Here is a 27,898-nt window from a genome sequence, read left to right as displayed (position 1 = left end):
CCCTGTTCGGCGTACAACTGAAGCTAAGATAATTAATTTAGCTTGCGACATGAGATAATATAGCTCGCTAAATGAGAACATGCCAAGCCGGTCTGGCGACGTGCGCTAAAATAAAAAAATCCTCTAGTTAAGTTATCTCGTCAGCTAAATCGCGCGTGCACGTCCTGCTTCAAAAGGCAGGAAAGGTCGATCACCGAAACCATGATTTTTAATAGTCTAAACTCAAAGAAAAAGAATCATTTTTGTCTCCGCTAAGGCAGGATATGATCATGAACGCGTTATGAAGAATTCAAGACCATAATCATGTCAAAATTCAACACTGCCGCGGCTGTGACACCAATATAAGAAACTGTGTATAGGCTGTCTAATCCGTAATATTTTTTCCGGTGTGGAATATGTGACTTCGGTGTAGCGGTAAGAGCTGATGAATTGCATGCAACAGATCGCTGGTTCGACCCCTTCGCCTCCGTAGAAATTGTGGTTTTACATCTCCTTGTAAATCGCTTTGAATAAAGCCGTCTGCTAAATGACTAAATGTGAATAGCCTATATTAATAAGAAATTCAATAAATTGAAGCGATGCAAATAAATTGTGTTTATTTCTCTCTTCTTATCATGCATCCACCTTCCACATCCACCATCCACCATTCACTACTGCACAAAAACTAGACACGTTTGCAAAACTAAACGTTTGCAAAGATGTAAGTTAAAGTAGGTAAAACAACTTTAGCCAATATCTCCGTAATGGAGATGGGTTATGTGCTCAAATTTCCTGGGATCAAAGAAAACGTTAGTAGGCTATTCATGCGCAACCTAAAAATCACATCTCAGGCTGCGGATGAAAGTTATTTCGGGTTTATCAACTCTACCAATGTCATATAATTATGAGTGCTTTGTTCTCCGCATCGCCGACATTACAAAAAGTAAAGACATTCAATGTTCGACGGTGGTGTATGCCATAAATGACATCGAGAAGGTCTTTTTAATGAATTATTCCTTGTCGGGTGGATCGGTAGCGCTCATACAAGAACTCATCATGATGGAAAAATGGATCTTCTTGGGGATCGCAAAGAACTCTTCCTACGCTAATCAAACTATGACTCCTTGTCAATGGGATCCCTCCTTTTGGCGTGGATGTGGCAAGTTTAGCCAGCTAAACTTTGGTAAGCCTGCCCTGGAGCAGGTTAGTGCTAAGCGATTAATTACCATGGTTATTGATCAGAAGTTGGTTTGGCGAACTCGATAAAGCGGTGTTGTCTTTTTTTTGCCTGGAATTTAGCTCGCTATACCGCTTAGCGAGCGTCGCCGAACAGTACCCTGGGGATTAAACAAGCTGGAAACTGTACTTCAGAGGATTAAACTAGCTGGAAACTACTCCAGAGGATTAAACTAGCTGGAAACTCTATTGAGGTAAATGTATTTGTGTTCTGCTTTTTTTGTGCATGATTTCCACACATTCCAGTGTGTTTGCATTTCTTTAACTCTTATATGCCTTAATATGGCTGAATTTAACCATTACTAAGAGCATTCTGGCGACTTGAGAACAAACAGAAACAACAAACAAATACAATGCACTGACAAGGTAGGCTTGGCTTGTTTTGTAGGCATCATGATTGTTTCATAATAGTAACTTAAATTCTGAATCTAAACAAACTTCTCATCCGTCTTCCTTTCTTCTCCCCAGTGTATCTTCCCCACACGTCATAGTACATTATTTTATATTGTGTTGCATTATATCATATGTCATGTATAATTGTACATAGATTTTTTTTTGTCTAATAATTCATATTTAGCTGTATTTCATGACTTACGACGTCAGTGGTGTAACAATGTGTCAACAGTAGGGGGAGCCAAATACCAATTCTTGCATAATGGGCTTTATTGAGAGATGTTAACTTACAAGTTACATGTTTGTTTGTCCACTTCCAAACTACTTTTGATTTTCAATGATATTGCCCATCCTCTATTAATTAAGAGCATTATGCTATTAGTATGAAATGTATATGCAGGCCCTTTACCAAATATTTATCATGCAGTTATTGTACATGACAAGTGTGATTCCTACATGTTTTACAGCTCCTTCCATAAGGGCACAGTAATAAATTCAGTCATCTCTTCTTCTTCAATCCAAATCACTCCACACTGCTGGGTACAATACAGGCTGTGTGACGTGTCTTTGGCAGACCGTCAGACTTATTTCACTCTGATTTGATTACATTTGTCAGATAGCACTGTCACAAGGTCCCTTTGGTTACAAACATCTGTGGCTTGTATTGCAAAGAAACTACTATGGGAAATATAAAGTGCACAGTTGTCAGCACATTCCATTCCTGAGATTTGTATTACTTAAATGCAGTAGCCCATTGCGGCTTCATACGATATACAAACACCATTGGACTAATACTAATACTAATAAGAGGCTTTACACAGTATTAAAACACCATTGGACTGATACTAAGAGCCCAAGCCAAAATATTTCACATACCATTGTCAATGATGTACCATTTATCCATACATCACACATTCTTTGCAGGAATTCAATATCGACATAATTATGCATTTAGGCCAACATTTGAAGTGATCCTAGTTTTTCTTACTAGTCCATACTGTCCACCCACAGCCCATTCTGGCTGAATTATAGAATATGTAGGTGTTGCGTACCCAGATAATAGATTTGATGGGTCAAGGGGGGTTCTGCTTGACCTACGTTCTGCGTTTGGCTTTCTTCTGCAGGCGGGTTCTGGTGGGCTCTGTCAGAACCAGGGGCTCCTGGATCACCATGGCTGGGTACTTCCTGCTCAGCAACTCCACCTCCACCTTCTGGCCCACATTGGCCAGGGCAACAGGCAGGTACCCAAAACAAAGGCTCTGCTGGGCCGTGTAACTGTAGCAGCCTGATGTTGTGTTCCCAACAACCTACACCAAGCCAAAATATTAATCAAGGGCATTTCTGAATTAGTATTACATGTACACAGGCCCTTAGCCAAGATTTATCATACAGTTATTGTACATGACAAAACACAACTCAACAAGAAAGATATTGCAGGTGGGCTAAAGCAAGATGTTTACAACACCAAGCTCCTGGGTTTAACACCCATTTGATACTAGCATGTCTATCTGTACGATACTGTAAACTGCTTTGGATCACAGTGTCTGCTTAAAGAGTAAATGTCAATGTGATGTCATGCACATGGTACTCACCTTCCCATTGAGCCAGATGGTTTCATTGCCCTCGGGGTCGATGTCATCTGTGTCCACCGTAAGATAGGCTAACTTCCTGCTGAGCCCCTGGGCCTTTATCTCCTGAAGGGCCTTCTTCCCAATGAAGTCGGCAGGCTAAAACACAAATAACATAAATATTATGGTTACACTTTACTTTAGGGAGCCAATGTTATCCATTAACACATAGCTCATTGGTGTCTGTATCAGTGCCCAATAAGGTCTGCATTAAGTACTGTTAATCATTTATTAGGCCAGTATTCACCAGTTTCAGTTCATTTATTTGGTACATCCTTAATATCCAATTAGTTGGTCTCTACCTAAACTAAATAGATGGTTTATAGCATTTTAAGATACTGTCTGAATGTGCCACTTATAGTGGCAAAATAGTTGTAGAATAGGTATTCCTACATGCAAACTGTACTTTACCAACAAACAAACAAACTTTACCAACAAGTCCATCCTGTAGTGTTAAAAGACAGAATCATCCGTCATCCGTTGAACAATGAAACCCTGTCAGTAGGAATACCTATTCTACAAGTATTTTGTCCCTTTAAGTAACCTGTTCACACAGTGTATTAGGAGGCTAGAGACTGTCTTTTTGTATTCTTATTAAATATCAGTAAGCTTAGGTAGAGACCAACTAGTGTAAGAATATTAAAAGTAGTCAGTTTTTAGTCTGCATAGAAAATATTAAAAGAGTAAGCCAGTATAAGATACATAGGAACAGTGTCGGGGTGGGGAAACCCCTAGCAACAGATGCACAGGAAGTGTAGAGGCAGTGGAGACCTTTGAAGTCTCCAGAACGTTAGACACGCCACGGGGTCAGACAGAGGGCAAGGATAAAAAACTGTCAAATAGTTATTCAAAGACTGTCAAGCAGACAATTTTTGTCAACAACTGTCTGATGGAAACGGCCTAGCAACCAAAAGAGGACCAACCCGAAGCAAGTTGGAAAATCACTTTGATCACAACAGTATAAGAGGGCCGCCTAACCGCTCTCTCATCAGAACACGCCTTCTCCAACTTTACTCTTGTATCGTTGTACTTGGTATCTCTCAGTAAACTTTTTTACTTGTACCTTTTCAGGGTTTCCGCTACGTTCATTTCAGCGTGGCGGGCCGCCGCACCTTCGTCATTCCCCGCCACGCATCGGAAAAAATCGGAGCCCTGTTTTTTGGTGTGTTATTTGCCACATCAAAGGATTCGTCTGCCTTTCCCGCACTTGATCAGCGTTCCACGGCATCCACGGCTTACCACAGCCGGTTTACATACTCCCCCCGCCCCCTCTCTCGTTTCTGACACACTGGCCCTCAAACTAGAAACCGAACAACTGGATCAGAGGTACGTGACGTTGAATTAATTTTATTTTACATGTGAGAACAAGTTGTTGAACATTGTGCATGGGGTTACATCGTAGGCCTAATAGGATGTTGTAGACGTAGACGGCTGGTTTCTCACATTGCGTCTATTTCGGGAGGCTAAATGTAAATAAGCTTCAGTAACGGTCATTTCTAAACGCACAGCTGTGTGTGGTCCCTCAATGAGCCCTGCACTTGTAGCGGATGACAACAGAGCAAAGTTTGTTAAAGGTAGCAAGTCCGAGGCCTGCGTGGTTTTAAAATAGGCGGACACCTTCGCAGAGCTCATAGATCTATTAGTTAGGCTAAGGACAAGCCGACCAACTTAGCGATTTCGTTCGTAATAAATACAAGAACAGTTAAACAAGTAGCCTAATAGCTAGTAATTCCCGCCGGAGTTTTCGAATCCAAAATGTCAACGCGTCCTCTTCAAAGATAATAATTCTAATGCATTTAGATCGTCTCACTCTGTCCTCTTTTTCAGATGAGTTTGCTGAAATACTTCACTAAAAAAAGGAAAGAGCCATTTCTCAAATTAACCTCGAGATATCCTGTGAATTCATAACCCCACTTGGACATGCGTTCGTGTGTGTGTGTGTGTTTTGCCTTTCAGCACCGCCTTCTCTTGTTTGACTTGTTGACCACTTTGCGGCACCCTGCTTAATGACGTAGTTGTAGCAAGCGCTGTACAGCATCATTAGGCTTCAGCAAGCAGGCTACTATGCGTGCAGTGTAAATATCCCCAAAATAAACACCTGCCCCTTTTGCTAAATCTTCTTATGATGACAGTATCAGTAGTCAGTAACAATAGTCATAGTAGTCACACAATGTATGTGAAGTAGGCTACTGTAAACAGTAATATTTTGTCATCATATTTCAACATGTAATGTTTTGAAATGAAATATAGGCAGGTAGTAGTAGTGGAGCTGGAGAATGCTGCCTAGAACCAAGAGAGTCAGATGTGAGGGAAGACAGTGAGAAGAGCCAGCCAACCAACAACAATAAAAAACCTGGCAAACACAGGGCTTCAGGTTGGGACCCAACATGGGTTGAAAAGCCTAGGTTTAAACCGTGGCTGTATAACACCGATCATGTTTTGCCAAATAGGTAGCTCATGAGGACCCATACTTTGTACACCTTTAAGGACCTGAAATAATGACATTGTCCCGTATTTAGAAACAAAAGTACAGTTCTGTATTGAGCTGAAACTGGGCCCACAATTCGGTTAAAATGCAGGAAATTGCGTCTAAGAAATACAAAATTTTCTGGGGGGGGGCCCCCAGACCCCCCGCTGAAGTGCCACCGCACCTTACAGGAAATCCTGGGGGAAACCCTGCTTTTACTCAACCGTGTGAGTCTCTGCTTTATTCCTGACCAACACTGGACACAATTTTCCTACACTAGTTGGATATTAAAGATGTACCAACAATAAATTACATATTCAGTGAGAATGAGCTATTGCCCAACACAGGAGTAATAAATCAATGATGCTTAATGCAGAACTTATGAGGGTTAGGGTTAACCTTGGCACTTAAACATAACCTTTGGCACTTACAAAGAACCGTGCTAGGGGTCATCCTAAACTTTCAGTAGTGACTACAGTCAGAGCAGGCTTACTGTAACTCTTAAGGCACACGGGTGAATACCTTGTTCAACTTGATGAAGTAATCCAGGCCAGCTTCAAATGGATTGGTGTCACAGTTCATCTGCAGAATATTTAATCAAAAAGTCAAAGACTGCTCAGGTGTATGTCAAGAGGGCATCCATCTGTGTGTGCTTCTGTTTCTATGGGTGCATCTCTGACGGGGCCTGTCTGTCTGTCTGTGTGTGCTTCTGTTTCTATGGGTGCATCTGGAGGGGCCTGTCTGTCTGTCTGTCTGTCTGTCTGTGTGTGTGCTTCTGTTGCTTCTGTTGCTCCTGTTTAGGCTCTGGGCTCTGTTAAGCGCCTAAAGGCAATTGTATTGTTATGGCGCTATACAAATAAAATTGATTGAATTGAATTGTTGCTATGGGTGCATCTCTGAAGGGGCCTGTCTGTCTGTCTGTCCATGTGGTTGCATGCATATGTTAGACATAGGAGCAGAAATGGACCGCACACGGTGGCTGACTTTTCCATTCTATATGTTCACATATAGGACTTTATAGATATGAGAGGTAAAGACTAACTTCCGCTCCCCATCCTCTGAAGCCCTTCTCCAGCCTGAGGGAGTTCATGGCGTAGGTCCCAAAGTTATCGATGCCCTCCTCTCTCCCAGCATCCATGATGGCCTTGTAAACAGAGGCCATGTTCTTCATATCTATATACAGCTCCCAACCAAGCTCCCCTGGAATGAACATGAACACAACACTTACATGACCTCATACCTTACTGTATGACCTCATACCTTACTGTATACATGACCACATACCCTACTGTATACATTATCACATACCTTACTGTATACATGACCACATACCTTACTGTATGATCTCATACCTTACTGTATACATGACCACATACCCTACTGTATACATTATCACATACCTTACTGTATACATGACCACATACCTTACTGTATGACCTCATACCTTACTGTATACAAGTAAGACCACATACATTACTGTATATATTGCATAATACACACACATATATACACCAGCATATCCAATAGAATAAGTATTATTGTTAAGTTCAATTCACCTGTAATATTATCATCATAGAATATCCATCAGTCGTACCCTACCTGTGTAGGAGATCCGAATGGCTCTGAGGGGAACGTCAGCCAGCTGAATTGATTTGCAGTTTAGGAACTTAAAACCTTCATCACTCAAGTCCTCTTTGGTCAGCTTTTGCAGGACTTTTCTGGCCAAGGGTCCTGCCACTCCTAGCACCCCCACGCTGTCTGTGATGTTGGAGATATCCACGTCATAACCACCATCCATCGCCTCTTGTTCAATCCACCTGTGAGGAAGAAAGGGAGATTAGGGGTGTTTGTGAAGTTATCTAATAACATTTAAATATTAAAATAAAACTCTCACGAATGAAATAAAAATAAGTAAATTCATGAAATAAGAGTAGCAGAAAAGGAGCCTACTCATAAAATTCCAACTGATAAATAAAAGAAAATCTCAGACAGATTAACATCAGCCAGTGTGTATTACTCTAACAGCAGGAGCTGTGTGATATGTGTATTAAATTATATTTTCTGCCATGTCTTCTGTGCCTCAAGTAAGCTAGTGAGCAATTGTTTTCATAGTTTTAACTACAGAATCAAGTATAGCTGTCTAAATTGGTTAACTAGCCAACAAGAAGCTAAATTACCTAGCCAACACGTAGCTAAGTTACCTAGCCCTCCCTCAATTCACCCCACGTTCCACGCTAACGATTAATAAACCAATGTGTCTACTATTCAAATTTGCTTCCTGAATTGCATTAATGATTGTGGTGGGGGTGATAATAGGGTTGTGGCGTGTTGCACTGGAGTGTGTGTGTCATTTAAAAAGTCAGTGACAAAAACATATACTGTCACCATTCTATTATCCCGAATGTTGTACTAATAGTTAGTGCGGACAGGGTTATTTCACAAATGACCCTTCTCGTCAGAGGTGTGGATTTAAATCACATGACTTGGACTCAATTCAGAATTGAGTCACAATTTTGATGACTTCAGACTTGACTTAAAACTTGCAACTCGACATTTAATACAAATGACTCAAGACTTGGACTTCATCTTTTTGACTTGACATATTTCATAGGTAAAAAGATTAGATTTATTTATCTTTTTTTTAAATATTTATTTTTGCGCTTTTATGCCTTTAATCAGATAGGACAGTAGAGAGAGACAGGAAGTGAGCTGGAGAAAGATTTGGGAGAGGGATTGAGAAATGACCGCGAGTCATACCCATGGGTATTTCGACCCATTCATGGTACAGGGCTGCTGCTGCTTGTGCCACAGCTCCCCCCAGATTAATTTATTTTATGAAAAAACATTTATTTATCTTATGAAATAAATGTGCAGTTTCTGTCTTGATTTTGTCTTTGGGACCTCATTGTTAAGATCTGTGGCCTACTTATTACTTGCCAAACAATGACTTTGTCCCACCTATGCTATTCATCTCACTGAGCTGCTTGACCAAGTTTCAAACTTCTCATCTCTTTTCAATGGGGAGAAGACAATATGAACTTGGTTTTTCAAATTGTTTGTAGTCCAATGACTAATTATCTAACTAATCGAGTATAGTCAGTGTCAGTAAATTGGTAAGTGTGGTGACCGAAGTTAGTTTTCACTCTGCAGTCCATTCAGGTGGAGCTGCTGATCCAAGCTCAACCCACCAACAGACATCATCCTTCAGTGTACATCCCAGCAATTCATTTCAGCTAAACTTTCAAGCAAAACTTTTTGACATGCAAAGGCAAAGAACTGATGGCAAAGGTAACATAGAACAGAGAGAAGCTGAAATGACAGTGTCTAATAGCAAATACACACAAACTTAAGGTCTTCTGGAGAAAATATTATTTCCAACACAATTCTGCTAACCTGAGGTCATGCAGCTCAGACCCGGACCCGGTGAGAAGGAGGAACTCCCCAGGAGTGAGTTGAGTAATAGTCACCTCAGCAAACACTCTCCCCCGAGGGGTCAGCATGTGACTAATATTTGTCAAGCCCACCTGTAACAAAAAAAAGAACATAAAAAAGCATCCCTGTTAGGCTTAAAGTTAAACTAGGTTGAGTTAGAGTTAAACTAGTTTAAGCTATAGTAAGGCTTAAAGCTTAACTTTAGTTGAGTTAAGGTTGAAACTAGTTAAACTACTCTTAGGCTTAAAGCTAAACCTCAGTTGAGCTAGAGTTAAACTTGTTTAAGCTCCTGTAAGGCCTAAAGCTTAACTTAAGTTGAGTTAAAATAGTTTAAGCTACTGTTAGGCTTAAAGCCTAACTTAAGTTGAGTTAAAATAGTTTAAGCTACTGTTAAGCTACAGTACTGTGAGGAGCAATTGTCTGAATTTGACAAAAAAATTGAATCTCAGACTACGCCTTTAAGGCTAACCTGTTTTTGGTTGCGTTTTAGTTCTTCTTCTTTTACCCTTTCTTAGTTTTAAGTAGGGGTGATTTACTAACTGCATTTTCTTCTGTGGTATTTTTGACTTTCTTCTTATTCCCTTATCTCAATGTTCTTGTTCTACTTCTTAAAACCATACTGGTATCCATGAATTGAGTGAATTGAATGACCCTTATATTAAATATGAACCATGGGCATGTATTAAACTGTGTGAGTGGGACCTTCCCTTTAATCGGACAGGACAGTGACGAGGGAAAGGAATTGAGTTGGAGAGAGATCGGGAGTGGGATCGGAAAATGACCAGCGAGGCATATTCGAACCCTGGTCCCCATGGGTGTTTAGACCCATTTGTGGTCGGGATGCTGCCGCTTGTGCCACAGCTCCCCCGTAACCTTTTTTAATCTATGAGTTTCTTTACAGCTCCTTTCCTTCCTTTTTAATCTATGAGTTTCTTTACAGCTCCTTTCCTTCCTTTTTAATCTATGAGTTTCTTTACAGCTTCTTCCCTTCCTTTTTAATCTATGAGTTTCTTTACAGCTCCTTTCCTTCCTTTTTAATCTATGAGTTTCTTTACAGCTTCTTCCCTTCCTTTTTAATCTATGAGTTTCTTTACAGCTTCTTCCCTTCCTTTTTAATCTATGAGTTTCTTTACAGCTTCTTCCCTTCCTTTTTAATCTATGAGTTTCTTTACAGCTTCTTCCCTTCCTTTTTAATCTATGAGTTTCTTAACAGCTCCTTCCCTTCCTTTTTAATCTATGAGTTTCTTTACAGCTTCTTCCCTTCCTTTTTAATCTATGAGTTTCTTTACAGCTTCTTCCCTTCCTTTTTAATCTATGAGTTTCTTTACAGCTCCTTTCCTTCCTTTTTAATCTATGAGTTTCTTTACAGCTCCTTCCCTTCCTTTTTAATCTATGAGTTTCTTTACATCTCCTTTCCTTCCTTTTTAATCTATGAGTTTCTTTACAGCTTCTTCCCTTCCTTTTTAATCTATGAGTTTCTTTACAGCTTCTTCCCTTCCTTTTTAATCTATGAGTTTCTTTACAGCTTCTTCCCTTCCTTTTTAATCTATGAGTTTCTTTACAGCTCCTTTCCTTCCTTTTTAATCTATGAGTTTCTTAACAGATTCTTCCCTTCCTTTTTAATCTATGAGTTTCTTTACAGATTCTTCCCTTCCTTTTTAATCTATGAGTTTCTTTACAGATTCTTCCCTTCCTTTTTAATCTATGAGTTTCTTTACAGATTCTTCCCTTCCTTTTTAATCTATGAGTTTCTTAACAGCTCCTTTCCTTCCTTTCTCATTCAGGTCTTTGAGCCTTTCACTTTTTCACATGTTCTCCATGTTTCTTAATAAAAATAATAATTTTCTATGGAATTCAGTCTTTCCCTTTTACCTGCAATGACACTGAGCCTTTGACTCCATAAGTAATTACAGGGGTGATTACCTGTTTTTCCTCGAAGGGTGTAGTCACCTAAATTAAATCTAAATTTCTAAATTAAGTTGTAAACAACTTGCAACCCTTTTGGGTGCCGCCAGACTGACTTCATTTGTCTTTCTGTCTGGTTTAGTTAGAGGAAAGTTTCTGATGACTCTTTCCTTTGTATGTCATTTGTTTATCAATGTGCTATTTGTTTAATATGTGCTAATCGAATCATTCAAACCCAAAGAGTCAACCTTTGCCGGTTGTTAAAAAAGCCTACTACCCATATTGCTAACCTGTCATTCTCTCAAGAACATGGGTGTTTTCCAGAACACTGGAAACCTGCAGTTGTAGTTCCTATCTTTAAAAATGGTGATCCTCACTCAGCAGCCAATTACAGACCTATTAGTATACCCCCTATAATGTCCAAATGTTTGGAAAAATTTGCAGTAGAGCAACTAATTAATCATACTAGAATGTGTTTCGTGAACGAACTGCGAGAGTGTGCTTGCTCTGTTGCGGCCATGACAGAGAGAACAAGTGCCTATGAATTAACATGTATTTACATCTACTCAATCAGTGTAGTGGGGCCTTCTTCCAATATATTTTAGCAAGCAACCAAGCTCAACCATTATATTTTGGCTCCACTGACGTTTAGACATATTAGGGTATCTTTGTTGTATCTTTGTTGTTCTGTTTTTGTTTCTGAGCTAAGTGAATTGTTGAAATTGTTATCTTGGTAAAAGGAAACATCTCTGCAACAATATTGGAATGAATGCGGTTACATAGCCAGCTTTACTTAAAGTTTATTGTAAGATAGGCCTATATGTTAGACTTAATGCAGTTAGAGTTAGACTGTAGGTCTAGTATCTAACGTAAGCAACACTTTTACTGTATAGTGATAAAAAACCTAATTCACACCATCACTGTTCTGTCCTCCAAAAATACAGACTTTTAAGTTGGGACAATCTGATCACATTTAAGAACTGCTGTTTAATGTTCAAAATCCGGTTTAACCTGGCCCCCCCACCACTATGCAGCCTAGTCAAGTTTAGAACAGCAGCAACCAGTGCTACTCGAGGGGCAGCAAGAGGAGACTGTGATATTCCTTTAAAAGAAAGTGTATTCGGACAGTCGGTTTTCTCAGTTAGGTCAGCCCAGGAATGGAACCATCTCCCACAGAACATTAGAGAATCAACTTCATTTAACTGCTTTAAAGCACATCTTAAAACATGGTTAATAAATAACCAAAAATGTGAGCATTAGTGGGTCAGTAGAACTTATATATTGGTATTTTATTTTATTTTTATTTTGTCAATGTTATGTTTGTATATATATGTATATATAACATATATGTATATGTGTATATATATGTTAATGCATTTTTAAAGTTGTTTAGCCATTAACACTCTGGCAGGGGGACTGCCAATGGAAACTAGCCTTTTGGCTACAATTGGCCGATCGCTAAGCCCCGCCCCCCATTGTTACTGTTGCTAACTCGGACACGTTATCAGAGCTGACTAGAGTTTACAATGGCAGCTATCAGTGTCAAAAACTATATCCCAAGAGGCTCTAGACAACTTTTGGAGACAAAAGGACCTGATTTCGTCTAGAAGCCTTCAAAAGGGACTTAATTATGCAATGGAGGGATATGTATACAATTTAAAACTCGATATGGTGGATAACAAGCTTAAATTTGAGGCGAGAATTTACAGAGCTCAATGCAAGGGGGAGAAGCATAAACTCACGGTCATTGCGATTGCAGATAAATACATCCAATACCAGCATTGTTCATGCACCGCATGGGAAAGATACAATTAATTCACATTCAGTTAATTTAACTAATCTGGAAGGCACCGAGAGTTGAGACCTACGTTTGTTAACTAGCATTAACCTGCCCCTGACAGGACATTGTCCTAAACATATGGTCCTAACTGTCTAGCTTGTTATTGTAACCTTGTTAATTACCGACATGCGGTGTTTCGTTCATGTTGTCATGTTAATCCATTATTGAACTTATGTATACTTGTGCATATCGTTTGTTTAATAGAATGGCCGATTTTTTACAAACTGTCCCATAACTGACAAAGCTACGCTAGCGCAGCAGGTGAATCGTTAACGTTAGCTAGTTTGAACCAGAGATAACTTGCCTAAGCCTAGCATAACATCAGTGGTGAAAGTAAGCAGGTACTGTGAATAATGAGTATGTCTTTTATCATGTAGGCTTAGTTGATTGCTTTAGCAAAGGAAAATTCCAAGCTAACAAAAGTATGGCAGAAAGCTAATGAACGTAGCGTTCACTGTGTGGTCTGCCACACAGCTTAATCCACCGGAGATATTTGGGCCGGTCTTGTTTTCATTTAGGAAATGAGATACAAAACACCCCATTGCCTATCCTCTCATGATACCTCGTATCATTGTATCTACCCCATGCACGTCGTTTGGCCATTTTTGTTAAACCTACATTACCACAAACCTCATAAAACGACCGAAAAATCACGGTCTCTAATGCTATCCTATGGAGCTGTAAACTCACGATGTCCGAGTGCAGCTGTTACTAAACTGCCATTGGCCCGTCTGCATTCGAAAGGCGGGGCTTAGCGATAGGTCAATTGGGTGCATTTACATTTTAATGTTTATTAATGTACACTGTCCCTCTTCAACAAAAAAACAAACTGAAACTGAAATCGGAAGACTGCTGATATTCTCAACAGCAAAGTTTCAATTTATCTCAACTCATCCATACTGGGTCATCAATACTGTGTTCAAACTATGCTTGTACTTAATATTAACCACAAACAAACGAATCCAGTCTCACACATGTTCCATTGACAAAAAAAGGTTTAACATATGTGTACATATAAATAATAGAAATGATTTGCAAAAAATGACAGGACTAATTTGTTGTGAAGTGAAATAATGCCTAAGTTTTGTGCAAGAGTGCATGAATTATAGAACTGTACTTTTACTCAGGCACCTGAAGGGCTGTGGAAGCTTCTCAAACATGACATCACACGTCTGGTTTGTACCTTGGGCATGGTGTTGGCAAAAAGACGATCCAACAGTTTCACTGCATCCTTCCCTTTCACGATGAACTTCCCAAAAGGTGACAGATCAACGACTCCCACCTTCTCCAACACAAGCTTACACTCCCGTCCCACTGGTCCAAACCAGTTCGTTCTGCGGAAGCTAGGACTATAAATCATAGGAGAAAAAGATATTTATCGTTATAAGCATTTTTAAACATAAACATCATACAAACCTTGAAAGCATGAAAAACTTAAGTGCTACAATATTCCTCTAGTGAGATAGATTTTTTATTTCAACGTTTAACGCCTCAAAAGTAAAGAAATATGATAAGAAAAATTATGTTATTTTAGGTTCCTTTTCACATTTAGAAATCTGACAAGTAAATTGACACTGTTGTTAAAGGAAGTCTCTTTCAGTGGAGAACTTTTACCAAATTGAAATACATTCTCGACCCACTGCTGTAAAACCCAGCATAATGCCCCCCAAAAATGAAAATTGTGATATCTAGACCGCCAGTGTTTATGACATGTATTAGGGCAAATATGAAAATCTCAGTTACAACTTCTCAGCTACACACCCCACACAAACAATACATTCAGGGACATGATGGCATCACTCACTGGTATCCCTTTTGGTCTCCAGGTTTGTAGAAGTAGTGTGGCTGTTCCCATCCAGCATGGAACCCCATGGAGGCCTGCTCTTTCAACAACTCATAAACGCCACTCACTCTCTGAGTTGGCCGACCAGCGAAACGTTCTTCTTTAGGGTAGCCCACTGAAAGACAGGGAGAACAATATCATACATTCATATTACTCAACCTTAGTTTAAAGGGGCATATTTTGACTTTCTGACTCTTCCAAATATGTCAAATATATTGCATATATACTTGTATTGGATATATAAATGCATACAGCAATGACTTTATTCAAAGAACATTTCAGAACAAATATGGAAAAATTATTTTTACATATGTTCATTTTCATATAGTACGTAGATTAGTGCTGTCAGTTTAACGCGTTATTAACGGCGTTAACTTAAACCCATTTTAACGCCGTTATTTTTTTTTATCGCGCGATTAACACGTTGTAAAAAAAAAAACAAAACTTTTATTTTTTTATTTTATTTTTTTATATTAACGTTCTTTTTGCCCTCCCAAACTGTGTAGTAGGCTAACGTCACATTTGAGTGAATGATGAGCGCGATACGGCGAAATGGATGATAAAAAGCTTCTGAATAGAAAGTTTACCTTTAAAAGTTGTGTTGTGCAAAAGAAGCGAGCTTCACTGTTGTCTGAAAATGTCAACAGGCAGCTGGCTGAAAGCACAGAAGTAGAAGGCTTACCTTTTATTTGTAACCTAACTGTTACGGTTTATTGTTTTTGAAATAAGAGGCCTGACTTCTATGTTCACAGCAAACTTGAAAAAAATAATATTAAGCCATGGTTTAACTGCACTATAGGCTGAGTCCTTGTTTATCTTAAATGTGCACTTTATAATTTTCTTTTGTACCGCCCTGTTTGGCAATGTTGTTTTTCAATAAAATAAAACATTGCTTAAAGCAAACCAATCCACTTTTCCATGTTGATAAGAGCATTAAAATAAAATAAAAATGATGAAAAAAATTATTGAAGGGACATTTAGAATAGATAAAAATAGCGATCGCGATTAATTTTGATTAATTTAATAGTGATTCATTTTGAGTTAACTATGACAAAAATGAGATAAATTGCGATTAAATATTTTAATCGTTTGACAGCACTAACGTATATATGAAATTGTGATAACACTCATAATGTCCCCATTCATAAACTGTACTTTCACGACTATAAACCACATTACAGTATTTTATGTAATTTTATTAAACAATCCTGTGTATTGACCACACCTGTGTTAATTCAACATTACATCATCCTTTCATGTTACACTAAATGCTATGTAGTTGTTGTGCGAGCGCTTCTAACCATTTCAAAGTTGTATGAATAAGGGATGGGCATTTCAAGCAAAAATGCTACACACTCTCCTCACACTTATGCACACACACACTGATTAGCTAGACAAAACTTTTAAATAACCTTAAATGGCGGAGTTCCATTTGCATGACATGATAGCAAGTTATCTCGCTGATGTTACATGTTAGAGTTCATATTCCCATATATTAACATTAGGGCTGGGCAAGTTAACGTGTTAATCTCGCGTTAATCCATCTGTCATTTAACGCCGACAATTATTTTAACGCGCGTTAACGCAGTTTTTAATATGGGCCATTCTACCGAATTGGTGCAAAGTCAGGTCGGAAATATTTGGATTTTTTTTATGTTTTATTCCCAAAACTTTGTCCGTATGTATATTGTACCATATCTAAAGTACACTTATCTAGTAAAAGAACAGTCAATTTTTATATTGTATTTTCAGAATGTGTTGGAATGTTTTTCCTCTTCCAAAAATTGTCACTACCGAAACATCACATTTACTATAGTAAAAAAGTATTATTATTGACCTGTTCAGATTGTGTTTCCTTCCCTTCTCTGAAGAGTATTTTTACAAATATTTCTTGAAGGTTTTCACAATGAAATCCATAAAAATTAATTTTTTACCAAATTTTCAAGTTCAATTTATACAATTCATCAAAATCTAAGTGCAATATTTCTTTGTAAAATGCTAAATACTGATCATATTGATTCCAGAGTTGTTCATTGATGAAATTGAACATACATTAATCCAATCAGTATCATAACATTTTAGTTGATTACTCAATATACTTAATTTTTTACAAAACATCCTGTGTTTCGGTAGTGCTGCACTGTTTCGGTAGTGACATCCAGTGTTTCGGTAGTGACTGCACTGTTGGATGGATGTTCATTTCTCTCCCAAAATCTTCCAAAAGGTGCTCTAGGCCGCCCTTTAGTCCACACAACACATTTATTTAAAAATTATGGGATTGAACTACTTACCAATTCATTTTGTCACTACTGAAATCATCAGGTCACTACCATATGTTTCGGTAGTGACTGTTTCGGTAGTGACAATTCTAGCTAACTTTAAGCATAAATAAAGAATTCTAACAAGCACACGGCATGCAAACACATCTTTGAAGAGGTGAACACACATACAAACATAAGATTTTCCATGAAACCCCAAAAGGTTTACTTAATTGAAGAAAACATGCGTTTCGGTAGTGACAATTCTTAAGGTTACACGTCGATTTTCAGACTTTGGAACACATTTATATAAAAACTATCGGATTTAGCTACTTACCATTCAACCATGAGGGTCAGAGATGCAGTGTCACTGCATGGTCAAAAATGCAGAGTCGTGGCTAAAACACAGGCTCAGCCAATGGACTAAAACTCTTGTGTTTCGGTAGTGACATGAAAACTAGGGACATGATTTTTTGAGTATAGAAAATTGATTTAAAAATTAAACCCACAATAAATCTAAATATTCCAAGTTCTGTTTCAACCCAATCATAAAGATCTTTGAAATTAAATCATTGAAAAAAATCTAAAAAAATTGAAAAGTGTTATTTAAAGGCATTGAAATTTAGATGTCAGGGTTGGGGACAGCTACTTCCCAATAGAAAGTACCCTATAAATGATGATTTTGTATATATTTAGCTTATCACTATCTCATGTAATGCATTGGGTTTATATAGACCATAACATTTTCTAATTAAATATCTATGCCTAAATACCTAATTGTTTTGTTAATAGTTTTTATTGTTGAGGGACTGCATATCACACGAATTCGGTAGAATGGCCCATATATTTATTTTATTATTCTAAAAGTCTGTTGCTTTCTGGCTTTTATTTTGTAAAAGTTTGCCGGTGGCTGCTGTGGAACCGGAAAAGGAAATAATTTGCGGTTAAAGACCTAAAGGTGTAGACGGTTGCAGAGATTTTACATGGTACTACTAATGCGGGTGCAACACACCACAATGGTAATCTCACTTAAACATATCGGGTAAACACATTAGAGTTAGGCTACTAATAGAGACACCACAGTTACGAATACATCCATTATCACACGCTCACTAGTAGACTAACTAACATCCATGTTGCCAACTACACATTTTACACATAACATTCACACACGCAAGGCATTCTGGGAAGCACACACACGCCAATGTCGCAAATGCAGGGCTCCCTTTCATTCATTCAACGCTGCTCTACATGCAATGTTAGCCAATCAAAGTTAAAAGAAGACCTAAGTTCACCTTTCTAAAAAATCTAATTATATCATATATCTAATACAGTTCTCAGACCTGATGTCAGATGTTAAAGTTTCGGCAACTGTTGAAATGCAATTCCATGCGATTTTCTGCAAAATAAAGAACGACGTAAACCTTGATCTTTCAGTTTCTTTGTTGTTGTTTGGTAGGCCTACTTAATCTTTCATGAAATTGTATCACAATCTCTACTGCGAATCTAGCACAAGGCAGTGTCTTGAATGAGTTCTCTTTATTTTCCATTTAGGTTCCATGGCAATATGGATTCACTGGCGTCTTTTCTTCCGCGGGTTGGGTCGGGTTTGGGTAATTATCAGTGCATATTTTTGCGGGCTGGGCGTTCAGATCTCCTCACGGGTTGGGTTGGGGCGGGTGTAAAAAAAAAAACCTGACCGGCGCATCACTAATGGCCAGGGTAGAAGGTTTTCATCGATATAATGCACTGTAACTCCGAGGTAATTGTGGTTATTGAGTTTGCTGTTGGTTGAGTTAATCTGATTGAACTGTCAATCTTGCTCATAGCCTACTTCAGGACTTTACAAAGGGAAGAGCTATGTTAGAAAATAAAAAAAAATCTTTACAATTATAAATACAGAACTTCCTTCTATGTTTGCTGTTTCTGGTTTACATAAATGTAATCACATTTTTGGTGCTTCACCACACTCTAACATTAATTCAGTGTCAATAAGCTTTAGTTTTGTGTTTGATACAATTGTTTAAGTTGAAATTAACACCAATTATTTATTTTATTTAACTGCTACTATATACAAATGATATTTAGTGTTTGTTTGCACAACCAATGTAATGGCACTTCAGTTCATATGGCAGGCAGTACATTTAATATATCGCTATACGCTACTTTTTAATTCATTTTTGGAATATGCGTATAAAAATGCGATTAATCGCGATTAATCAGGGAAATAATGCGATTAATTGTGATTAAAATTTGTAATCGTTGCCCAGCCCTAATTAACATCAATTCATATTAAAGTAACACTATGCAACAACTTGACGCTATTTGAGGTATGGTTTTATAGGCAACTAGTTTAGGTACCATCTTCAAATTAATTTTGACAGCATATGGTCATGTGAAGGACAGATTAACACCTGTGCCTTACCCACTAGCCATCCAGGATATGCCCTATATAGTTATGTGTAACGGGCTGGTACACCGTGCAAAAATGGAAGAAAAGCTTTCACACGCATAACATTGCCAGTTAAACTGCCAAAAGACACCATTTAGTGTGTTGGCAAGCTTCTAGCCGTGTTTGCAAGGTTTTTGCATGCCTTTTAGGTAGTTAGCGTACTCGTTTAGGAACAGAATTCTGTATTGCTGCTTTAACACACACTGGCAGCTGCCAACCGTGAAGATGTTCCCTAAGATAGTGTCCAAAGCAACGAACAAGGGAGAGAACTGTCAAGCTACGAGCAATAGAGACCTAGTGTAACAATAAATACTATTTTACATAAAAAAATAGAAAAAAGAAGTGCAAGAATGTAACTGCTGTAAGTGCAAGTTAAGTACTAGTCAATGTACAAGTTAGGAAGGAACATGACATAAGGAGTCAATATTGATATTGATGTTGTGGTGGATGGCCTGTTTGGCTGGAAAGACCATCAGTTCTGTTTTAGCCAGATTCAGCTGAAGGTGTTAATTTTTCATCCATGTGGATAAATCAGCGAGACAGTCCAATATCACAGACACAGTGGTGTTGTCAGGAGGGAAAGACACATACAGTTGAGTATCATCGGCATAGCAGTAATAGGAAAAACCATGCGAGCCGATGATAGGGCCCAAGGAGGTGGCAAAGAGAAGTGGTCCTATCACCAAGCCTTGGGGCACCCCTGTGGTGAGGAACAGACAGCTTACCTTGCCATGACACTTTGAACGGGCGCCCAGTATTGTGCCCTGCCAGAAATGCCCATCCTTGACAGTATAGACAGAAGGATGCGCCGGTTGACTGTGTCTAACGCAGCAGATAAGTGAAGCCGGATGAGAGTCGAGGATTGAGCTGCTGCTCCAAATGTTTTGAAGGCCTCTGTCATAGACAACAGGGCTGTTTTGGTGGAGTGACCGTTTTTGATTCCAGACTGGTTTGGATCGAGGAGATTGTTCCTTGACAGGAACTATGTGATCTGTTTGGAGGCTGCTTTGAGAGACTTTTTCTTGAGCAGTGGTGTTGTGAAGAAGGAAATGAAGAAGGAAATGTTCCAGGATTAAATGAAGCATTTATCACCTGTATGATTGCGGTAAGACGGCAGGTGATATGGCTTGAAGGATGGAGTTAGGATGGGGTTCAACAGGCATGTAGTAGGGCGGCTACCTGTTAGGATTCACTTCATATTACACACGATAGCAACGCTAGCACCTGCAAACTGTTAAGGTGGTTTCCCTCTGTAGCGACTCCTAGAGGACGCCAGGGGAAGCCCAGCCTCCTCAGAATAAAAGTATTTGAGATGTAAAAATCAAAAAACAATAACAAAACTGAAAAATTAATTTTAATTAAACATTTCACGTGATTATATTCCAATTTGAATTAAGTGACCTACCTTATAATGTATGGTGATTGTGGTGACAGGAAAGCTTTTAATGTCATATCGTTGTAGGTTTCTCGCTTACAGTAGCCTATTTTAGGCCGCCAACTTAGGGACACCACACTTGGACCATGCCCACTTGCCGTTGATTACAATTTATTTTTGACACCGTTTGACTGGACTGTGAATAAAAATAAAAATGTCCAGTGGGCGTGTAGAGGAGACCCGGGAATGTTTGCCGTCTATGAAAACACACAGTAAATTGTCAGTGGGAGGGCAAGGGACTTCATCCTGATGCTGTCTTCTCACCAATCATAATCAAGTATAGTGGATGTCTAACATGAGCAGCTAACAAACAAAGAGTGAGTGAGTAGTTGGTCAGAGATCATTGGTGTAGTATTCTAAAGTCATGGATGTCAACTTGGATTTTTTGTTGTAAAATGATTTGGTTAGGTTGTCATTTGAGCAACAGCTAATATCTGACACCAGGTATTGCTTTAGTGCAAAAAACAGCAATAAACTTAGACGTTTTTCAACCCAACACTATGCCAAGACTGCATGGTTACCATGTGGTTTGTACATTTACCTAATTTGGTAAGAGTATGACAGACACTAGAAATTGAAGTCCTACATTACATCTAGCCTTAATTGAAAGCTATTCCGCAAAGTAAGGATTGATCGATCAAGCAGTTGCCATAAACGTCCGTAAGCACAATAGCCAGGTGACTTAAAATCATGAGACAATGAAGAGGCTAATTGGGGTGGTGGAGAGCAGGAGAGTATAATGCCACTGTTGTACAAGTAAGTATGGCTGGAGCTGTATATATGTATACATTTTAAATAACAATCATCCAATGTTTGTAAAAGAGATTGTTACTTTCACTACTATGCTATGAAAAGATGCATAGTTACCAATGTTCAGTTTGTTTTCATATTCCTACTTACGGTGTCTGACAAAGCAGCCAATCATTTATCATTTTTATAGCCTCAAGTAATTTGTTACATGGATAATATTGTTCTTAGTTTGATTTTTGAAACACATTTTCTTTGACGACTTGTGATGACTTGATTTAGACAATGAAACTTACTATACAATATTAAACACCAAATTATCGTTGTGTGAAGTGATTAGACACAGCATAAGTTTAGCACCATATTGCCAAACATTGTATACAAGAAGAAAAAAAAATGGTTTGGGTTGCTTACGCTAGAGATAGCAAGGATAGTTCATAGCTAGGTTAACTGGCGTGACAAATCACATGTTTTACACACCTATCGCAGGGGTTCAAGCTCCGTAGCATCCCATTAAATAGGCTACAGTTAGGTGGGAACACAACCACCCGATTCTTTAATGTTATGGAAATGTACTTGTTGTTTTTACCTGATATATTAATGGGATCATATTTGAAAGAGGGAGAGGGACCCATTCTACCTGAAAGAGTTACTGTGCACGTTACTGACTTCCAGGCGGGAAAAAGTCATTCCCCTGTATGGACCGCACCTGAGTATTAACCACAGGAATGCAGTTAATAATTGAAAAATTATGGTACAGTAACATAGAACAAATACATATTTACATGTTTAATGTGTGACCAACCCTGCATGTGGACATCCTTGGCCATCGTGCAACTGCAGCAGACAGAAAATAATGTTTTTTCAAACCTAACAACAAGCCTAGGGTTAATATTGTCAGAAGAGCTCAAACAACCATCCTGGAGTTAGGATGCCAGGTAATAACACTTCCGTGCACCAATCAAGGATGATGTTCTCTTGAGGTACATCAAAGGTATGGTTGAGAAACACTGTTTGCTCATGTCTTGAGTTGTAGTGGTTGTGGCACCTACCGGGAGCATTTTAGAGCCATTCACAACTTAGACCTGCTGAAGGGCAATACTAAAAACCAGGCTAAAAATAAAGGGGGTGGGTGTCAGGGGGTGAGGCGGGGTGTAGAGAAGTAGTCCCATAGTTACAGGGTAAAACTCAGTTGTCCAATTCAGGGAAAGTGCATTTCCTCCTGCATGCCGAGGTCAGATATTTCCTACGGGCATCGGTTACACGCTCTCCAGCCGGTATGGAAGATCAGGGCACAGTTCTTTGAGCACTTTTCTTAGCACTGCAAACATTAGAGTGAGGTGTGTTTTTGCCCGCCATGTCTTATTATTGTCAATTTTAGATCCTCTTTTCTTTTTTTTTCTGGTTTGGAGAGAAGACATTTTTCTTTTAGCCCCTCCACACTGTTTCCTGACCAGATGTGCTGGCATACCAGAGAAAAGGGAGAAAAAGAAAAGAAAGCTCCCCTTGCCTGGTATGTGACCGTATGACTGTAGGGTCATCAATCTCGGATACTCATATTTCCTTTGATGTGACGGAAGCTGTCCTACATTTCTCTGAAGATGAACATTTTTGATTGTTTTTCCTTTTTTTCCTTCAAATTTCCTAAAAGTTCGAAGAGATGAGGGCAAAGACATCGAACAGTAATCCTTTGCCAAATATCTGGAATATCTGAGATGGAGCTTGTATTTCTATTATTTATTTGAAAGTTACTTGAATTGAACTACTTAAATCAAAGAAGTTTAACCTAACTTACTACTACTACTCACTGTAAACAATGGAGCATGGTAACCATGGTAACCGTTTAAAATGTTCACGTTTATTGCTGTTTCTAAGGGAGTGCCCCTTCCCAACTCCATAATGGATCCAACACTGCAAAAAATGCAAGACAGAAAAAAGCCTACAAACGTAGTATTCTCAGAGAAAACTTAGAGGCTCTAATGGCATACTAGAGGAAACAGACCCACTATCAAAAACTGGCTTCTATACACAGACGACTATAACACCTGACATACAGCTGTGTGCAAATATTATAAAAACGTACAGTCACAAGGGTGGCAATGAGAGCTACACAGACATTTCCCATGTCCAAAATAGACCATCATACCATCATACATAAAGCTGACCTCCATCTTCGCACCACAGAGATAAATTAAGCTATCTCTCCTCTTCTACATCTTAGCACATCCCCGATCCTTGGTCTTCACAGCCTTCATGGCACATGTCTACATCTGCATCACCCTTGCACCCCACCAACACACAATACAGCAAAGCCTAAGTGACCCCTCACCCTCCCAGAGCATACCTCCCTGGATCCCATGACCACCAGATACCAACATTCAGTGACCCACAAATGTTGCCATGCATGAAGCCTGCACCTAAGTACCTTAAGTACCAGACTGCATGCCTGACCCTGCACCTCAACACAGAGCACCACGGACACCTCCAACCCCTGACCCATAACCCCAAAGCCTCACCCAACACTTCAGCCCGGCGTACCCAATGACCGAGCAACATTACACTGGCACCCAATGCCCCACTATCCTCCAGCTCAGGAACTTACAAGCCGTAACAGCACTCGAGCCCCCGTTTGTTCTGAGCATTGGACCCTACCCTACTATATAAAGTGACGGACTTATAACACCCACATACAACAGAAGAGAAAAAATAATAACCCCAATAACTAGCGAGGTATCTGTGACAGCAGCACTCCGAGGAGCCTAATGTAACCCAATAACTAGCAAGGTATCTGTGAAAGCAGTACAATGATGAGCATAATTTAAGTATCCTTAAGAACAGGCATGCAATTGCTTTATGCATTTACTACAGATATGTCCATGTCTTCCCTTAGTTCTTTAGATGAACCAGTATTTAACCACGGAATTCATTGTGACAAACGGAGAGAATACTTTTTGTTTGTTCATTTCCCAGCCTGCCTAAACACACTTACTGTAGTAGCAGCTATCAAAGGGCAGCCTTTCAATCAACCTCAAACATTCATGTACTGTGTTTTCTATAGTTACCATTTAAAGTTTCTCGAGCATTGCTATAGAACAGTGATCAAACTTGTCCAACCTTAAACGAATCGGCCAAAACAGACAAGCCAAGGGTATTTTTCTTCTTCAGGGTATAAACATGCTTAAGTACCAGATGATAATGCATTTAATAGTGGCTAGAGGGTCCAGAGTTGTACTCTAACTAAATGTGTGAATGAAACCTTAAGACACCTAGGTTCCTTTGATGCTGTAGACCCAGAATGGGAGTGAGTTATAGAGGGGTATGTGTAACCACCTAGAGACGAGTCAAATTACCATTCCATGATGCATGCCAGAGACGGTGTCATTACCCAGGTCATTCATGATATAATGCCAATAACATTTCCAAGAACTCACCTACGTTGTTGAAGCCGTAGGACTCCCGGGCTTTGGCACACATATATGGCACTGTGGTCCATTTCCCATAGCGGTTTGGATCACACTCAATCAGGTCATACGGAGGTTCTCCAGCTATGATCCAATCACTGAGGAACTTCCCAATCCCCCCTGCGTGAATGACTCCATACCTAACATAAAGTTCCAGTACCAAAATTGTATATAGGTTAAAGAACTGTATGCAATTTATTAATTTATATTGTATTTCTCTATTTAGGGAAGCAAAATGGTTTGTAACATCTATGCAGACTGAAATTTAGACTTACCCAAAGCCAATGGCTGCCCAGTAGTTGGGAGCCCCCTGATGTGGGCCGACCATGGGCGACAGGTCTGGTGTGTACGTGATGGGGCCAGACACTATATTTATGATGTCAGCATTCTTAAGCACTGGAACCATCTCCATGGCCATCTCCACATGCTCCATGATCCTGTCCAGGTCGGACTCAAACAGCTCCTTGCCAAAACCTGTCACACAACAGAGATTGATTACAAACACAGAGTAGTATATTGCTATGGAGATGACTCTCAGCTGGATTTGTCCTTTCCCCCAGATGGTTCCGCAATTTCAGATCAATATTTGGTATGCACAGAACACCTGCAGACAAAAAACATATTGCAAAGAAAAACTTTAAGAACTTAAAGGAGCAATACATAGGACTGACACCAAACGTTTATAATTGATACTGCATTCCAAATTCAAAATAGTGGAGAGCGTTGTCTCCTCCCTCCTTCCCAGACTCGAAGTTCACACAGGTACACTGAGCCCACATGAATGAGCGCAAGACAAGCTATAAGTAGATAGCTAATGTACAGTGTTACTATTATTTGAAAATTATAAACCAGCTAATATGGACTTTTATGACTGTCAGTGTTAGCTAAAGGCATGGCTGGCTATGTATGTTAGCAAAAGCTTAGCTTGTTATCCCAAAAACAAAAGCACACTGCTCCAAAATAGGCTACCAGTGGTTATAGTGCTGTTGTTGTTGTTGTTGTTGTTTTTAAGGTTTTTGGAGTGCCTTTTAGGTCATTAACTCACTACCTGCGAACCTGACAGGATATTGGAGAAATTGTACTGTCAGTTAGTATTTGATTAGCTTAGCTGCATTTTAGAACTGTACTACTTTAACCAGAAGTTTCAGGAATGTAACACTGTGCGCTAAATTGAAGTTAGGGTTCAGCTTATACCCTGCTAATAATTTACAGATAACTAGTTATCCTGTTAAAATGTGATAAGTAATGTGCCTATTCTAGTCACTTCATCAGTGTGAGATCACTTATTGCATTTGATTGCTTCCGATCACTTTTTGATTGGCAGACAAGAGCTGGAGCATTTTTGGACAAGAGAACCAATCAAAAACAAGAGCCTGTCTAGATTAGGGTTCCAAAACAGTAGAAAACTAGCGATAGCTAACTAGCAGTAACATTAGTGGCGTAGCGGAACAGTGTCAAATACCGGCACGTGTCAAATATCGGCCAAATTCGGTGTTGACATGTTTACATTCACTCTCCTGATCAACTTCGGGCAACTATGGATATAAATCGCTACCTCAGAATAATAAGGTTCTATCTGCGTTCAGGTCAGTTTTGAGATATTGAGGTTTAAAGTTTTAGCATTGCATTTACCAAAACTGACAAATGGGGCACATTTTTCAGAATAAAACACTCAAATTTTTTTTTTTAAACGCCTTAAATAATGTTCATAAATTATGCCAGAATAGGAATATGTAAATAACTCAATTTTGACAAAAATGTCAGATAGAACCTTATTATTCTAGGGTAGCGAAATGTAAGCTCCCACAAAAATATGGCATTTAAGACCTAATTTAAGCCGGCGAAATATTGTTTTTTTTATAGTGCACTTTTGCATGTACCTAATAGTGTGGAACACTCAGTAGCGCGACGGATATCTCGTTTGGTCTTAAAGTTGTAACGACGGATAAGTTCTCTCCAAGATGAAGTTTAACTGTCATTTTAAACTGTCATATCAAATGCCAACACAGATAGCATGACGTAATGTAAGTACAGATGCTCACAGAGATCAAATCCGATTACTCTGGTCGTTTAGACCCATGTCAATATGAAAGGCACTAGTTGAGAAATTGGACGGAAGAAGTTTGCCTTCCGTAGTTGCGTTTACAGTTAAACTAGAACAAAGTTGAATTAGATAAAAAATTTGTATTTCCACTAACAATAGTACAATTACAATACCCTTATATTGATGTCTTCATTTTTAATACATAACATACATAATCATGCCATGTTTGTTTTGTGCATGTTTAAGTGAATAGACTGCACCTACAATTGAATCAGGTCAAAGAAAGCCCACAAAATACACAAATTAAACAAAAATAACACTAGTGAGATTAACGTTTGCTTGTCAAAACATATTGTAACTAAGGCATTTGTACAGAAATTAGACCGGTAGGATATGTCAAAGCAAGTGGAAAAGCATATTATTATCACAAAATTCAACGCGGTAAGTGGAACAAAGTGGGAGTGTCCGATAATTTACCCATTTAAAAATGTACTCGAAAACGTGTCACCGTAAACATTAACACAAATATTAGAAATATGTTTTTTTTGCGCTGTTAAACGAGTCGTACAAGTTGAAAAGGACAAAAATCTCTCTCGAAAACCGTTGGTTTGGGTAAGTTTATACGTAACTTTAATCTATCAATAGACATAGTATAACGATTTCTTAACTAAGTGTCCGATATTTATCACAGTAACGCTAAGTGTGAGCTGTATGAATTATTTTGTATTTTGTTGCTAGGCAGACTTGGTAGGGGCACATTTAAAACTGCCCCATCTCC

General features: G+C 38.9%; 1 protein-coding gene across 1 annotated transcript in view; it reads right to left on the bottom strand.

The window, feature by feature from the left end:
* Positions 1 to 1,922: 1,922 nt before the first annotated feature.
* dmgdh (dimethylglycine dehydrogenase) overlaps positions 1,923 to 27,898 on the bottom strand; it is a 54,774-nt gene continuing 28,798 nt past the window's right edge. The window contains exons 7-16 of the mRNA XM_080847996.1: positions 25,352 to 25,550; positions 25,047 to 25,216; positions 14,685 to 14,838; positions 14,064 to 14,229; positions 9,097 to 9,227; positions 7,303 to 7,520; positions 6,746 to 6,903; positions 6,226 to 6,285; positions 3,201 to 3,335; positions 1,923 to 2,915 (exon numbers count right to left, since the gene is read on the bottom strand). Coding sequence (XP_080704122.1) covers positions 2,703 to 2,915; positions 3,201 to 3,335; positions 6,226 to 6,285; positions 6,746 to 6,903; positions 7,303 to 7,520; positions 9,097 to 9,227; positions 14,064 to 14,229; positions 14,685 to 14,838; positions 25,047 to 25,216; positions 25,352 to 25,550 — 1,604 coding nt within the window. The 3' untranslated portion in view covers positions 1,923 to 2,702. The remainder of the gene's footprint in view (positions 2,916 to 3,200; positions 3,336 to 6,225; positions 6,286 to 6,745; positions 6,904 to 7,302; positions 7,521 to 9,096; positions 9,228 to 14,063; positions 14,230 to 14,684; positions 14,839 to 25,046; positions 25,217 to 25,351; positions 25,551 to 27,898) is intronic.

Source organism: Sprattus sprattus, assembly GCF_963457725.1.
Source record: "Sprattus sprattus genome assembly, chromosome: 11".
Lineage (NCBI taxonomy): Eukaryota > Metazoa > Chordata > Actinopteri > Clupeiformes > Clupeidae > Sprattus > Sprattus sprattus.
This window is presented reverse-complemented; position numbering and strand designations above follow the sequence as displayed.